The sequence below is a fragment of the Hyaena hyaena genome, unplaced genomic scaffold, assembly GCF_003009895.1.
Source record: "Hyaena hyaena isolate Hyena2069 unplaced genomic scaffold, ASM300989v1 scaffold_21, whole genome shotgun sequence".
In the NCBI taxonomy this organism is placed as follows: Eukaryota; Metazoa; Chordata; class Mammalia; order Carnivora; family Hyaenidae; genus Hyaena; species Hyaena hyaena.
Window position 1 is genome coordinate 6,132,616 of NW_024080653.1, and position 15,100 is coordinate 6,147,715.

The 15,100-nt window shown below is 47.7% G+C and overlaps 1 protein-coding gene across 1 annotated transcript in view; it reads left to right on the plus strand.

Moving 5' to 3' along the window:
* FOXK2 (forkhead box K2) overlaps positions 1-15,100 on the plus strand; it is a 69,293-nt gene that overhangs the window by 34,273 nt on the left and 19,920 nt on the right. Inside the window, exons 2-4 of the mRNA XM_039226451.1 lie at positions 7,721-7,915; positions 11,613-11,760; positions 13,957-14,103. Of these exons, the coding sequence (XP_039082382.1) occupies positions 7,721-7,915; positions 11,613-11,760; positions 13,957-14,103 (490 nt within the window). The remainder of the gene's footprint in view (positions 1-7,720; positions 7,916-11,612; positions 11,761-13,956; positions 14,104-15,100) is intronic.

A 15,100-nucleotide genomic window follows, 5' to 3' on the forward strand; every position in this document is an offset into this window, starting at 1 on the left:
GTGTGGTTGGGTCACTGAATTAGTTAACAAGTTGTAAGGAGTCTGTTAATATTTCTGAAATACTCAGGGCGCCTGGGTGGCTCATTCAGTTGAGTGTCTGACTTGATTTCAGCTCAGGTCTTGATTCCAGGGTCGTGGGATCGAGCCCTGTGTTGGGCTGTCAGAGCCTCTCTCTCTCTCTCCCTCCCTTTGCCTTTCTCCCCCCACACACGTGTTCTCTTTCTCTTTCCTCAAAATATATAAATAAATAACAAAAAAACTCTTCTGAAATCCTCTTTAAAAACTTGACTGATTCTAGAGTTAACCTACTAATGACCAGTTTGCAAACAGATGTGTGTTTTTGAGTAGTCAGAAATGGAGCACACTCGAGATTTTTTCCAGCTCTGGGAGTATGTCTGTCTGAGTGAGTGAGCCCTGCCACAGCAGAGAATGGTGTCAGGGCTCCACAGACCTGTTATTCTGAGCTCTATACTGAGGCCATTGGTGTGCAGATCTCATTTGTAAGAGTTTCAGTCACCAAGTACAAGAGAGTGAGCATGGGGAGGGAAAGGGTATGTGTGAGTCTGAATCTGTGCTAAAATCATTAACATTTGTTCAAGTAAGAGAAACTTAATTAAGTTTTTTAATGTTTACTTATTTTGGGGGGAGACAAAGCACAGGTGGGGGACGGGCAGAGAGAGAGGGGAATAGAGGAACCCAAGAAGGTTCCAGGTTTCAAGCTGTTAGCACAGAGTCCAGTGTGAGGCTAGAACTCACAAACCATGAAATCATGACCTGAGCCAAATCAGACACTTAACTGAGTCATCCAGGCGCCCTGGAGTTTAATTTTTATCAAGGTCCCTTTTCATACGTTTGAAACCATCAGCTGTTGTGTTGCTGTTATGTGAGTTTTGATTTGTGGTTCTTAGTTCTCAGAGGTGCTCAGTACATTAGGCCGATGTCCTGTGATTGATGTTTCTGGTTGTTTTTTTACTTAGGGATTTGTGATTCTGCTATCTGGCTTTTCTCACTGTTCATTTCTTCATCTTTCCTTTTCCTCTGTTGTCATAATGACCAGAGTTTAGCAAACAAATTCATAATTAATTTTTATTTTTTGAGTGAGAGTGCATGCACACGCATGAACAGAGGAGAGGAGTAGGGGAGGAAGAGAAAGAAGGAGAGAGAGAGAGAGAGAGAGAGGGAGAGAGAGTGTCTTAGGCTCCACGTGCTGGGCTCGATCTCACAACTGTTGAGATCATGACCTGAGCCAAAATCAGAAATCAGATGCTCAACCGACTGAAGCACCCAGGAGCCCCCGGATTTCATATTTTTTCACTGAGCTTCATTACACATCTTTTAGAATTAATTATTTTTAAAGAACACCTCATGTGACATATTGTGACTAAGCGTGAGACATGGGCATTCACACCCTTGTCCTGACCCGCAGGCCACCACAGGCACCGCAGGGAAGCCGACCAGTGTGCTCAGATGTGACCCTCGGGGGCGCCGAGAAGGCGGAGGTCGGAAGAGGATCTCCCCACGTGGTTTATCTTTGCCTCTGTGCTGTTACGATGTTCTGCTGATCCTTTTAGTTTTGTGAGGAAACTGATCAAAATTATTATGCTGATTTTTTATTTCTAGCTTAGAAAAATCAAGCTGGTGGTCCTGCACCTACCCTAAAGGGGAGCAAGGATTTTATGGCTAATTGAACTCGGTAGAGAATTTGAAAACAGTTTTAGTGTATTTTGCTTTGAATGTAACCTACATAGAAAAATCAGTTATCTTGGTAATGTGGGTACCGGTGTAATTACAACCTGGCTCAAGAAATAGCCATTGTTAGCACAAGAGTATCAAAAATAGCACTGTTTCGATAGCCTTTTGGCCAAGACCAAGTGTAGGAAACAGCTCTGTGAACCCCTGTTGCGTTATTGGCATTTTGCTAATTTCTGTACCTACGTAGATCGCTTTTTTTATGAATTAAAAAACTGCCTCTACTGAGGTGTACTATTTGCACAGAAGAGCACAAGTGTCATACATGTAAAACTTGATGAATTTGCACAAACAGGAATTCACTCAGGTAACCAGAACCCGGATTAAAAAGCAAAGTTACCTTGATGTCTGGGTGGTTTTTGAATGTGTTTCCTGACTCATACACATATGAAAAGAAGTTTCATCTTAGATGAAAACAGATTTCATGATTTTCACCTGTCGAGAGGGTGGGGTTGGTGGCAGCAGTGGCCAGTGGCTAGCAGCAGGTGGCCTGACGGCACCTTGCCATGGAGACAGCCAGGGGACAGGCAATGGACTGTTTCCAGTCCCACCTTGAATCGGAAACCTTGGGGCTCAGACACAAAGGAAGGATGTCCCTGGGGGAAGGCAGCGCTCCGCCCCACAAGGAGGGTGTGGTCTTTCCGCGGGAGTCGCAGGCCTGCCCCTGGTGGGGGGTTGGGGGGGCCGCCTTCCTGAGGTTCCTGGGCCTACAGGGCCCTGTTGCTTTTGCATTGGTGGCCGGGAGGATGTGTCTCCTGCTGCTCTGCGCGAGGCAGGCTTTCTGGAAGTGCTGGGGTGATCAGGCAGCAGGGGACGACCTGCAGAAACAGGTGCCGCTGTCCTGAAGTTTTCTTCATCTTCATAAACATCTGAGTGTTTGTTTGACACACATTATCCGAATTAATCATGAGATGCTTGAAGAGGGAGCTGCTGCCCTCTTGGTTCTGTGGGTGAAGAAATGGAGCCACAGGAGCAGCTCTGTGGGAGCGAGGCCCGTGCGGTTCTTGTGGCCCGGCGGCCTAGTGCCGTGCGAGTGAAGAGTTGTCTGAGGATGGGCTCCGGCGCTGTCCTGGGGAAAAAAGAGGAAAACTTACCTTTATTCCCCCGCTCGTCACGGGCGTTGTGCTCAACATTCCGTGGCCAGAATTGATTTCATGTCTCATACCAGCAGTTGCAAGGTGTCCAGCTGTGGGCTTCTCATTTGCTTTTTTCGTCAGGTCATCAGACCTTTTTAATATGTGAAACTGGGCACTTTTGTTTTAATATTTAGATTGCCTCTGGGTTTTTTTTTTTTGGTATTTTATTTATTTTTATTTATTTTTAATTTTTTAATAGTTTATTGTCAAGTTGGTTTCCATATAACACCCAGTGCTCATCCCCACAAGTACCTCCTCCATGCCCAGCACTTTTTAATTCCAGAGGTGTGGACTGAGGGTCTGTTTCACATAAACCAAGAACTCTTCTAGGCCCCGGTTAGAGCAGGGAACCCTGCAGGCCAGGGCTGTGCTCTCCCGGAGCTTGCGTCCTGCTGAGGGTGACACCAAGCCCTGTGGGTGTAGCTTAGGGACAGGAGGGGTGGTGAGCTCTGCCTCAGAGTTGGGTAGGGGCCTCTGGGGAGCGGGGGGTGGAGGGAGGGCGGGGTAGTTCCCAGGAGCAGGAGGGGGTGGCGACTTTCCCTCTGGCCTTCAGCAGCCTGACCTTTCTATTTTATTTTATTTTATTTTATTTTATTTTATTTTATTTTATTTTAATTAATTAATTTTATTTTATTTTATTTTTTAATGTTTTTATTTACTTCTGAGAAAGAGAGACAGCGTGAGCAAGGGAGGGTCAGAGAGAGAGGGAGACACAGAATTGGAAGCAGCTCCAGACTCTGAGCTGTCAGCACAAAGCCCGACACGGGGCTCGAACCCACGAACTGTGAGATCATGACCTGAGCCGAAGTCAGACACTCAACCGACTGAGCTATCCAGGTGCCCCATGACCTTTATTTTTAATGGTTATTTATTTATTTTGAGAGAGAGAGATTGTGCTTGAGAGCCGGGGAGGGGCAGAGAGAGAGGATCCCAAGCAGGCTCCACATAGTCACTGAAGAGCCCAACAGGGGGCTCCATTCCACAAACTGTGAGGTCATCATTACCAGAGCCAAAATCAAAAGTTGGATGCTTAGCCGACTGAGCCACCCAGGTGCCCCTGTAGATCTTTAGAAACTCACCTCTGGGGGCACCTGGGTGGCTCAGTCATTTAAGCTTCCGACTTTGCCTCAGGTCATGATCTCATGGTTTGAGCCCCGCGTCGGGCTCTGTGCTGACAGCTCAGAGCTTGGAGCTGCTTTGGATTCTGTGTCCCCGCCCCCCTCTCCCCTCCCCTGCTTGCACTCTGTCTCTCTCAAAAATAAATATTTAAAAAAATTTTTAATTAAAAAAAAAAAAGAAACTCAACTCTGTCTAACAGAGTCAGGGGCGGGACAGCCAGACTAAGGCAGGAACCTGAGAGTTCCTGCTGGGGAGGAGAGGCCAGCAGCAGGTGAGGGGCATGCCCAGGGCATCTCTTCTCGGTAGTGGGACCGTCCATGCACTGTGGGGTGTGAGCCTTCTTGTCTGGCCTCCAGACACTGGCCTGTATCCCTGGGAGCTGAGTGAGAATCACTGCATAGGAGCAGAATGGGGGGAGTATGGAAACTGGTGGTTTGGCACTGTACGTACATGAGTTTTCCCACTATTTTTTTTTTTTCTGCATGCACTGATATATATATATATATATATATATATATATTTTTATTTTTGGTGTGTTTTTGTGATTCTGTGACATGTTGGCACCTGTACAGGTTTGTGTTAGTGGTATTATTGTTGAGATGCAGATGGTAGTTAACATCACACAGAGGACTCCCTGGGGCCTCCTCTGTGGGGCTGTATACTCCTCCCTTCCCCAGCCCCTAGCCACCGCTTGTCTGTTCTCCAAACCGGGCATTTTGTCATTTTGAAAACGTTACCTACCTGGAATTACAGAGGATGAACTGTGAGGGGCCAGCTTTTTCACTGGGCGCAGTGCTTTGCACAGTGGCTGCTGTATCAGTATCTCATCCCATTTTGCTGCACAGCTGTGATGTCATTTGTTTAACCACTCTCTGTCGAAGGACATTGAAGTCTTCAGCTGTTACAGATAGAGCTGCCGTGAGCACTCTGTGCCAGTTTCTGTGTGAATGTGAGTGCCCACTGCTCCTGGATACACACGGGGCTCGATCCCACAAACGGTGAGATCATGATCTGAGCCCAGATCGAGAGTCGGACCCTCGATTGACTGCGCCACCCAGGAGCCCCCCTCATGGCAGTTTTATTTTAAGTATATTTATGTTGAGAGAGTGAGTGGGGGAGGGGTAAAGAAAGGGGGGGGGAGAGAGAGAGAGAGAGAGAGAGAGAACGCGAACGAGCCTGATGCCGGGCTTGAACTCATGAACTGTGAGATCATGACCTGAGCCAAAGTCAGACATCTGACTGACAGCCACCCAGGTGCACCCCCCATGGCAGTTTTCATTTGCCTTTTGCCCTAATGACTAATGATGTTGAACATCTTTTCACACTTATTTGCCAGCTATGTATCTTTAGCAAAGTGGGGTTTTTTTGTTGTTTTTTGTTTGTTTAATTTTTCTTAGTTTTTTGCCCATTTCTAAGTGGCTTGTTCTTCTGTCACCTTTAGATAGACCTTTATAGTCTGGATATGAATCCTTTGTTGGATATGTGATTTATAAAAGTTTTCTCTTAGAAAGTGAACAAAGACGGGGTGCCTGGGTGGCTCAGTCGGTTGAGTGTCTGACTTCAGCTCAGGTCATGATCTCACGGTTCATGGGTTCCAGCCCCATGTCAAGCTCTGTGCTCAGAGCCTGGACCCTGCTTCAGATTCTCTGTCTCCTCTCTCTCTTCCCTCCTCTGCTCACACTCTCTCTCTCTCTGTGTCTCTATCTCAAAATAATAAATAAACATTAAAAAAAAAAAAAAGGTGAACAAGGCAAAAAGGTGGCCTGTCTTTTTAGTGCCTTAACAGGTTTCTGGCAGAGCAGATGTTTTCAGTTCTGATGGTGAGTATGTTTGGAAGGTGAGAGCTGATGGCTTAGCAGATAGGCTGGGTGAATTCTGTTTCTGGCCTGAGCAACTGGGTGATGCCATTCACTGCCAGGGGAAGCTCTGTAGAGAAGCTGGTGTGAGGTCTTATTACAGATGCCCAGTGTGAGTGCAGAGGGGGGCATCAGGAAGGCAGTGAGAAATTAGGTCCAGAGGGCAGGAAATGTGGATTTTTTAACCATTTGGGAGTGTGTAGAGGGGAAGGTCATGGGCCTACAGGAGCTTGTCCAACCAGTGGATGCGGACGGAGAAACATAGAGGCTGGACTCTGAGTCTGGGGCGTTGGACATAGAGTTGTAAGGGAGTCAAGTCCAGTATGGATTGAGTAGCAGCCCCAAGAGATGGGAACAGGGAAGGGGTGCGTACTGGGTGTCAGGAAGGAGGCAGTCACTAGGGCTCTTCTCTGTCCACTGAGGCTGCAGGACTGACTGGTGCACCTTGTGAGGAAGTGAAGGGGCAGGGAACCTCACTCATGTCAGTGCCTCCTGAGGAAGGGCGTGGTGGGGGAGGAAGCCCAGGCAGCAAGTGTCAGAACCCTGTCAGGTGGCATCCTTTCTAGCCCTCAGCTAGAGCCTTGGAAGTACTGCCTTGGAGATGTCACTGAAAGTGGGAGGGATATGTGCCCTTCACATTCTGGATCTTTCCTTGGCAGCACCCAGGTAGGACAGTGGCAAGCAGAGCTGACCACCAGGATTGGGTACCCCAGGATGGACACACAGAGGTCAGCTGCGTACCATCAACTGGTCATTTATATACACACAGGTCAGGTGCTGTTTAACTGGGTGTGAGATCAGGCATAGACCGTGAATCTGTAGGGCTGTTTTTAAATTTTAATCTTTAAAGATATTTGGCTTGCATTACTTTTTTTTAATAAATATACTTGAGATATGTCAAGGAAGCTATATTAAAGGTGAACCAGAGTACTGAATTAAAGACTTTTTCTGCTGAAATTTAATATCTCTGGCTCTTGTTTGCTCAGTGAAAAAGGTGATAGAATTTTTCAAAAGGAATGATTTTTGCTTCTTAATTAAGAAACAGCCAAAATTGCGTTGCTTAATAATCCAGCTATATTTGTGTATTTATTTAAAAAATAGTAATGCAGGTTATGTCACATTTGAATTTTTTACTTATATTTGGCTGGTCTAAAGAACATACTTTGGGGGCACCTGGGTGGCTCAGTGGGTTAAGCGTCCGACTTTAGCTCAGGTCATGATCTCATGGTTCGTGGGTTCAAACCCTTATTCGGGCTCAGTGCTGACAGCTCAGAGCCTGGATCCTGTTTCAGAGTCTGTATCTCCCCTTCTCTCTGACCCTTCCCTGCTCATGCTGTCTCTCTCTCTCTCTCTCTCTCAGAAATAAATAAAACATTAAGAAAAAAAAAAAAAAAGAATATACTTTGTTGGGGTGCCTGGGTGGCTCAGTAGGTTAAGCATCTGACTTCGGCTCGGGTCACGATCTTGAAGTTCATGGGTTTGAGCCCCGTGTCAGGCTCTCTGCTGTCAGTGCAGAGTCTGCTTGGGATTCTCTGTCTCCATCTCTCTCTGCCCCTCCCCCACTTGTACGAACATTTTCGCTTGCTCTCTCAAAAATAAACAAATATTAAAAATTTTTAAAAACACTTGTTTACTAGTGTTTTAAAGTCATGAAATGGCTTTTTGTGGCTTCATTCGTTAAGTGGCTTGTAACACACAGGGTGAGGTTGAAGCGGACTTCTCAGTGGCTTCCCCACCACAAGATGAGGCTCCAGTGCGTTTGAGGGCACTTGGGCTCTTTGTCTTGCTCTAGGTGGGACACCCTGTCCTCTGGTCCTGCAGACAGATGCTGACAGTGGCTTTTTTTGTTTTTTTTTTCAGGTGCACGTTTAGATTCCCGAGCACAAACATCAAGATCACGTTCACTGCCCTGTCCAGTGAGAAGAGGGAGAAACAGGAGGCTCCCGAGTCCCCGGTGAAGCCCGTGCAGGCCCACATCTCGCCCTTGACCATCAACATTCCAGACACCATGGCCCACCTCATCAGTCCCCTTCCCTCCCCCACAGGAACCATCAGGTACAGCAGCTCATGTGGTGGGCGGGGTCACCGGAGGGTCAGGTTGGGGGCACACGCATGCTGAGATGTACTTGACCACGTCTCGATTCCATTCCTTACCTCCTGCCTTGGGACTTTCAGAAGCTGTCATAAGTCACAGTCATGGGCAGGAGCTCACAGCACCCAGCGCCCACTCCTTTCCCGGGTGGACCCTTCACCTGCCATTCAGTTTTTGAACACCCTTTGCTCCCAGGTTCCTGCATATGAAACACAGTTCCCAAACGTTCCTGACCTTCACTTATGGACTCTCTGTATTTGAGTGTAAGTTGAGGGGGCAGGTGATATCCTATGTTGGTCTAAACTCTGAGCTGTTTTCATTTGCATTTTAAGTTCTTTTAGTTTGTTGCAGTTTCATGTACACTGAGGACTTGTGCTTTGCATCCATGAGTTTCACCACAGTGAGGCACCAAACTTGTGTTTGTCATGATGTCCTAAGAGAGACTGGGTGCTTCAGGGAGTGGAGGTCAGTGGCTTCAGGGCACTCTCTTGGCACACACCCTGGAACGCAGAGCACAGTGGTCAGGTCTTGCTGAGCTCTCAGAAGACAGCAGCTGAGGGTCAGGTCAAGAACAGTCATGGAACCCCACAGACGTGCGTGCTTAGAGCAGGCGAGATCACCACGTGTGCCGGACGCGGAGCTCTGTGTGGTGCGGGCAGGGCTCAGATGCGTCCGTCTCCTGGGGTTCTGTTGGCGCTTAGAAGAGGGGATAGTGTGTATTTGGGGTGTCTTCTTAGGTGTGAGTGCTATGGAGTGTGGAATGGACCCCTGTACTGCTCTCTTGAGTCAGGCTTCTGCTGTTCGGGTCTGTCCCGGCTGACGCTGCTGTGGCAGATACAGGGAGGGTGCACGGGGGACTAATGTCCAACCTCCCAGTCAGATGCTTCTGTTTCTTATCTTAAAAACAAGTATTGGGGGTGCCTGGGTGGCTTAATCAGTTAAGTGTCAGGATTTGGCTCAGGTCATGATCTTGCAGTGCTTGAGTTCAAGCCTCACGTCAGGCTCTGGGCTAACAGCTTGGAGCCTGGCACCTACTCCAGATGTTATGTCTCCCTCTCTCTCTGCCCCTTCCCCCCGCACCCCCCCTTCTCCTTCTCTCAAAAATAAACGTTAAAAAAAATGAGCATCAGCAATAGGACTTCTAGAAGGATCTGTGGTGTGTAAGTGGAGGGAGTGGAGTGGACTGGCTATGGCTGGTGCTATCAGCTTCAGGCCCCTCCCTCCTCTGCCTCTTCCTGGGGCTTCACTGCTGAGGAAGCTGCCTTTGTCTCTCCCATGTGGTGGAATTTGCATGTGACTGCATGGACCAAATAGCTAGCAGTGGACGGCAGCCACGCGGCCAGATTTCTGTTCAGCAGAATCCACAGAGGAAGAGGAGAAAGCTGTTTGCCCATGTGGGATAGCAGCCCATAGTGGAAGCCGCAGCCTTGGAGACGGGCACTCCCACGCACGAGATGGGTGGCCTGGGCACTCGGGGAAGGGGGTGTGGTCAGAGAACAGACCCTGAGCCAGCCTGCCCTCCCCTTCTGCCCCATCTTCATCCTGGTTTCCATGCTCGTCCCCCCTCCCTCATGGCCGGTGCTGACCAATGTAGTGCCCTTCCTGGGTGAGACAGCGGGGTGGGACTCCCAACTGCAGATGGCTTGTGTGCAGAGTAGATTTGCCTTTTCTTTTTCTTTCTCTTTTTCCTTTTCCTTTTCTTCTTCCTTTTCTTTCCCTTTCTCTCTCTCTTTTTTTAAAGCTTTATTTATTTTGAGAGAGCGTGCGCGCATGCACATGTGTATGCAAACAAGGGAAAGGGGGAGAAAGAATCCCAAGCAGGCTCCACACCAGATGCGGGGCTTGAACCCAAGAACTATGAGATCACAGCCTGAGCCAATATCAAGAGTTGGATGGGTGCTCAACCAACTGAGCTGCCCAGGCGCCACCAGACTTGCCTTTTCTAAACTCAGCATCCACTCCACACAGCCCCTCCCCTCCCCATGTCAACACTTGTTAAACGCTGGTTAGTTTTCAACATCGAGAGGTGTAAGTTCCTTTAGTGCAGTCTGCTGCTTTTCTCCCCGTGGCCTGTTCGCTGAGTGAGTGCGTGCACTCACGGTATATCCCATGGTTGAGAGCCCAGTAGTGTTGCACAGGGCGCTGCCCAAGAGCATGTCACCCCCCCACTTCCTTCTCCTGCTCCACGCTCAGTTCAGGCTTTTGGAGGTAGCTGTTCCTTATGTATTTTTTCCAGAAATTTTCTGTATATATGTAGTACTTGTCTTTTTTCCCCCAAAATGCAACTAATCCCTAACCTCACACTCGTATGTAACTTGATACATTTCTTAGCCGGTCTTGCTTTTGTGTCCTTCCACTGCGGCAGGGCATACTCCTTTGTGAAGTATGCTCCTGCATGAAACGGGGACAGGGTCTCAGATGTGCAGCTTGGCAAATGAGCATAGTCGAGTGGGAATGGCCTCTCGTCATTACACAGATCCAGAAGCAGCACCCCACCCCTGGTTTGTGAAAAAAAGCACATGTTTAGACATGGGTTCCTGGGGCTCCTGGCTGGCTCAGTTGGTAGAATGTACAGCTCTTGGTCTTGGAGTGGTGAGTTCGAGCCCCATGTTAGGGCTAGAGTTTACTTTCAAAATAAAAAAAAGGGGCGCCTGGGCAGCTCAGTCGGTTGAGCATCGAACTTCAGCTCAGGTCATGATCTCACAGTTCGTGAGTTCAAGCCCCGCGTCGGGCTCTATGCTGACAGCTCAGAGCCTGGAGCCTCCTTCCGATTCTGTATCTCCGTCTCCCTCTCCCTCTGCCCCTCCCCAACCAGTGCTAGGTTTCTCTTCCTCAAAAATAAACAAACATTAAAAAATAGATAAATAGGGGTGCCTGAGTGGTTCAGTTGGTTAAGTGTCCAGCTTTAGCTCAGGTCATGATCTCGTGGTTCATGAGTTCAAGCCCCACAATGGGCTCTGTGCTAGCAGCTAGGAGCCTGGAGCCTGCTTCAGATTTCATATCTCCCTCTGTGTGCCCTGTCGTGCCATGCTGTCTCTCAAAAATAAATATATGTTTAAAAATTTTTTTAATAATAAAAAATAAATAATTATTTTTTAATGGGTTCCTGTGTTTGTGTCCTAATTGACTGACACATGTGCCCCAGGGCCTGATGCCATCTGCGTCTGTGTCCATGGCCCCATCCCTGTCTGAGCTTCCTAGGCTTGGTCGGGCTGCCTTTCTCTCTCTCCAGATTGTCCCTGACCTTTCTGGTGTAGCTGGAGGCCATGTCGTAGGTGGGAAGGGAGTGAGCGGAGCATGTGCTCTGTGTCCCTTTGCCAGGCTGGAGACCTGGAGCCATTACATATGGCTCTGTGTCCTTGGTAAGTTCCAGAACCATCCTGAGCCTCAGTTTCCTCACTGGTGAAACAGATGGACCGCCACCACCTCCTTTGAGAGTTTATGATTAAGGTAGCACCTGTGGAAACAGGTAACTGATTTGCACATGTTTCCTGGAGTGATCTTAAGTTTCGCAGAGAATTAATGAGTCCGTTTTCCATATAAAATGCTAATATTCTAATTTTAAAGTTTGTTTTCCTTGAAACCAGAACGAGTCATTGAAGCACAGTGTGATGTATGTTCTGTAATAGACTGATTGCAGCCACCTTTTCCTGTCCACAGTGCTGCAAACTCCTGCCCATCCAGCCCCCGGGGAGCAGGGTCTTCGGGGTACAAAATGGGCCGTGTGATACCAGCTGACCTCAATTTAATGGCCGACAACTCGCAGCCAGAAAATGAAAAGGAAGCTTCTGGTGGAGACAGCCCAAAGGTAAATGTTTTATAGTCTTGAAACAGAACCCGGGGCCATCACGTGGCCAGCTATCCTCACTTTGTTGTCTGCGCATCTAGTAATGTCCCGGCCAGGCCTTTGGAGAAGTGCGTATCTGTGTGGATCCAAGCTGGTTGTGGGGTCCCTTCCTGTCGAGCGTGTTCTTGGGTTGGGATCTCATAAAATGAATTCTTCCTGTCATTCACCATTGGGTGGGTGCTCCCCAGCGTCGGCTGTGGGCCCAGGTGCTGAGAGCCGAACAGGCTAGGTGATAGGCGCTGTTCCCGGGGTGCCGTCCTGCTGTTCCAGACGCTGAAGATTGCACGAGCACTCGTATCTGCATGTACACGTGCACACGTGTGCCCAGGAACACACTCTCTTGGGACAGTGGTTGCTGAGCATGCTGTGACTCTGCATGTCCCTGCATGGTTTTGTTCTTTGACCCAGTATTGCCCCTTCTAGGATTTTGTCTAAAGAAAATGGCAAAAATCTCAAACAAAAATTTATGTAAGACAGAAAATGGAAAGCAGCCTAATTGCCCCCTGAGAGAGTTCAAGCAAGGAAATTGCAGCATCGTCACTGATAGGGAAGTGTTGTGGACTTAATGCTCGGTGAAAAGGAATAAAGCAGCGCATAGTGTTAGTTACATCTGGTGTATAAAATGTGACGCATTTGCTCAGTGGCGCACAGCACGGCCACAGAGCACACACGGAGTGGTGCACGCCTGTCTGCTGTGGCTTGGAGCCCCGCACAGGGCACGCTGGGCAAGCGAGGGGACACCGAGGAGCATCCTCTGTGGGGTTCCGTGTTGATGCAGTTGCCTATTTAAAATCAGACAAAACTAAATTGTTTTATTTCAGGAGGTGTTAAATGCTAAAATGTTTAATTACAGCAAGATTGTCATTACGATAAAATGTCAGAGGTAATGGCAGCTTTTCTGGGGGTAGAGGCCACAGGCCCAGGGGCCTAGGGAAGCTTCTGGGATGTGGGCGTGTTCTCTCTCGACTTAGTGTTGGGTGTTTGGATGTTCCCTTCACATTTGTTTTCAGCCGATGAGGATGTATCATGGGTTTTCCTATCTGTGTTACATTTTTTAGTAAAAAAGTTTTTAGAAATGTGTAGAAAAGAGGGAACCAGGAGACGCAGCAAGTGGCATCAACACAACGAGGAAGGCTTTGTGCGCTGCACCTGCCGCCTGGAGGAGTCTCCTTTCTGCCAGCCCACTGGGCCCTCTCCAGAGCCTGCCTGCTCAGGCTGGTTGGGGCAGATCCCAGCCCAAGTGCTCAGGAAATACTAGCTGTTTTCACGTGGGGCCAGTGTCTCTGCACAGAACACGTGCCCGCCGCCACCGTCAGGACCGATCATGGCCTGGGCAGCCAGGGCCCGCGCCCCTTGTCTCTCAGTCCTCTGCTCGTCTGTTCATTCCATCCATTTGTGTTTATCCCTAAACAATGTCTTAATTGCTTATTTTTAAACCTCATATAATGAGTATCATCTTGAGTCTGACCGTGTTTTAGGTTGTGTTGCCCCGGACTTTACTGAGGTCAGGCAGCTCTTTTCTTTTCCTTATGTTTTTCGTTTTTGCCATCTGGAGTTTTTCCTTATGTGGTTGTTAAACATTCTTTTTTACACTACTTGTGCATTTTTCCATTTGTTTCTTCTAAATTTTCCAAATGCTTCTCAATTTATGTTACTTTCATAGTAAAGAAAACTGAGCATTTTCACAGGAACACTTAAAAGCAGAAACAATCCCAGGGGCACCTGGGTGGCTTAGTTGGTTAGGCGTCCAACTTCAACTCAGGTCTCACTCTCACGGTTCGTGGGTTCAAACCCCACGTTGGGCTCTGTGCTGACAGCTCAGCATTCTGTGTCTGCCTGTCTCTCAAAAATACACTTAAAAAAAAAAAAGAGGGCACCTGGGTGGCTCAGCTGGTTAAGTGTCTGACTTTGATTTTTGGTCATGATCCATGGTTTGTGGGTCCGAGCCTCGCATCGGGCTCTCTGCTGTCAGCACAGAAACCTCTTCAGGTCCTCTGTCTCCTTCTCCCTCTGCCTTCCCTCCACTCAGTCTTTTTCCCTCGCTCAAAAATAAACATTACAATTTTTTTGTTTTAAATAAAAGCACAAATAATCCTAAATTCTAGTAAATTTAGTAAAAATTTTGATTACTTCAATAATCTCTCTCTTTTTTAACAGGATGATTCAAAGCCACCTTATTCCTATGCACAATTAATTGTACAAGCAATTACGATGGCTCCTGATAAACAACTTACTCTAAATGGAATTTACACTCACATTACTAAAAATTATCCATACTACCGGACTGCGGACAAGGGCTGGCAGGTAAATCCATTTCGATTTGTTATGAAATAGTTCTGTCTCACATCAGTAGATGCTGATTGACAACTGAGAGGAAAACTGAGCTGCTTTCTTAAACTTGAGCACAGAGCAAAGGTAGAGCAAGGTGAAGGAGACCCTCTTTTGCTCAGGGAGGAGGATGTGTTAGAGGCCCCTGGCCCCACATTCTGACCTTCTCCACACACAGCAGGAGGAATAGTGGTTCTAGGAGAAAACCTCAGCCTGTGGTTACTACGGTCACTGTCCCCACAGATGGGAAAGGCGCGGGTTGTTTGAGATGTTTCTCTTCGACCATTACACTTAGCTTCCTATGTCTGAAGAGAGTGAAAAACCCAGCTCGTCCTTTACCTCTCTGTCTTCCTTATCTGCGTCTGCTGACGTACGTACCTTCTTGAAGTTTGCAGAGATGGTTTTCAAACTGTTTTATCAAAGAACTCTTTCTTCAAAAGACTTCTTCTCCCGTTGGGCAGTATATAAAAGCCGGCAAACGTGATGCTGCCCTGCGCTGGGGCAGCCTATCTGCTTGTGTGCCTGTCCTTTCAGATCATTCCTGGGCTGTCCGGAACCTGGCCCTCCTCAGAGAACTCTTGAATGTTAGTGTGTAACTATCCTTGTTTAGCTTTTAAATTTTGTTTAACTTTTAAACTTTTACATTGTGTAGTTTTTTCTTCTGTGTATCTGTGTTAGATGCGTCTACTCACTGGCTGTATGGTAGAGCCTGTCTAATTCAGACCGTATGGGAAAGGCAGGTTTGAAATACAGAATTTTAAAAGCATAGTAAAAGAAGAAATGTATGTTTACAGTGCTTGAATTCACTAAGTAACAAGGAATGGTAACAGTATTCCTTTAGGCACAGTGAGTAAATAAATGATCCTGAGAAAAATGTGTCTGCTGAACCCTAACCGTGGGTGGGGGTGGGGGTGGGACCATTTTCTTTGTAATGGCAGGCAAAAAGTTTTTTCTTCTATCTGCAGACACATAA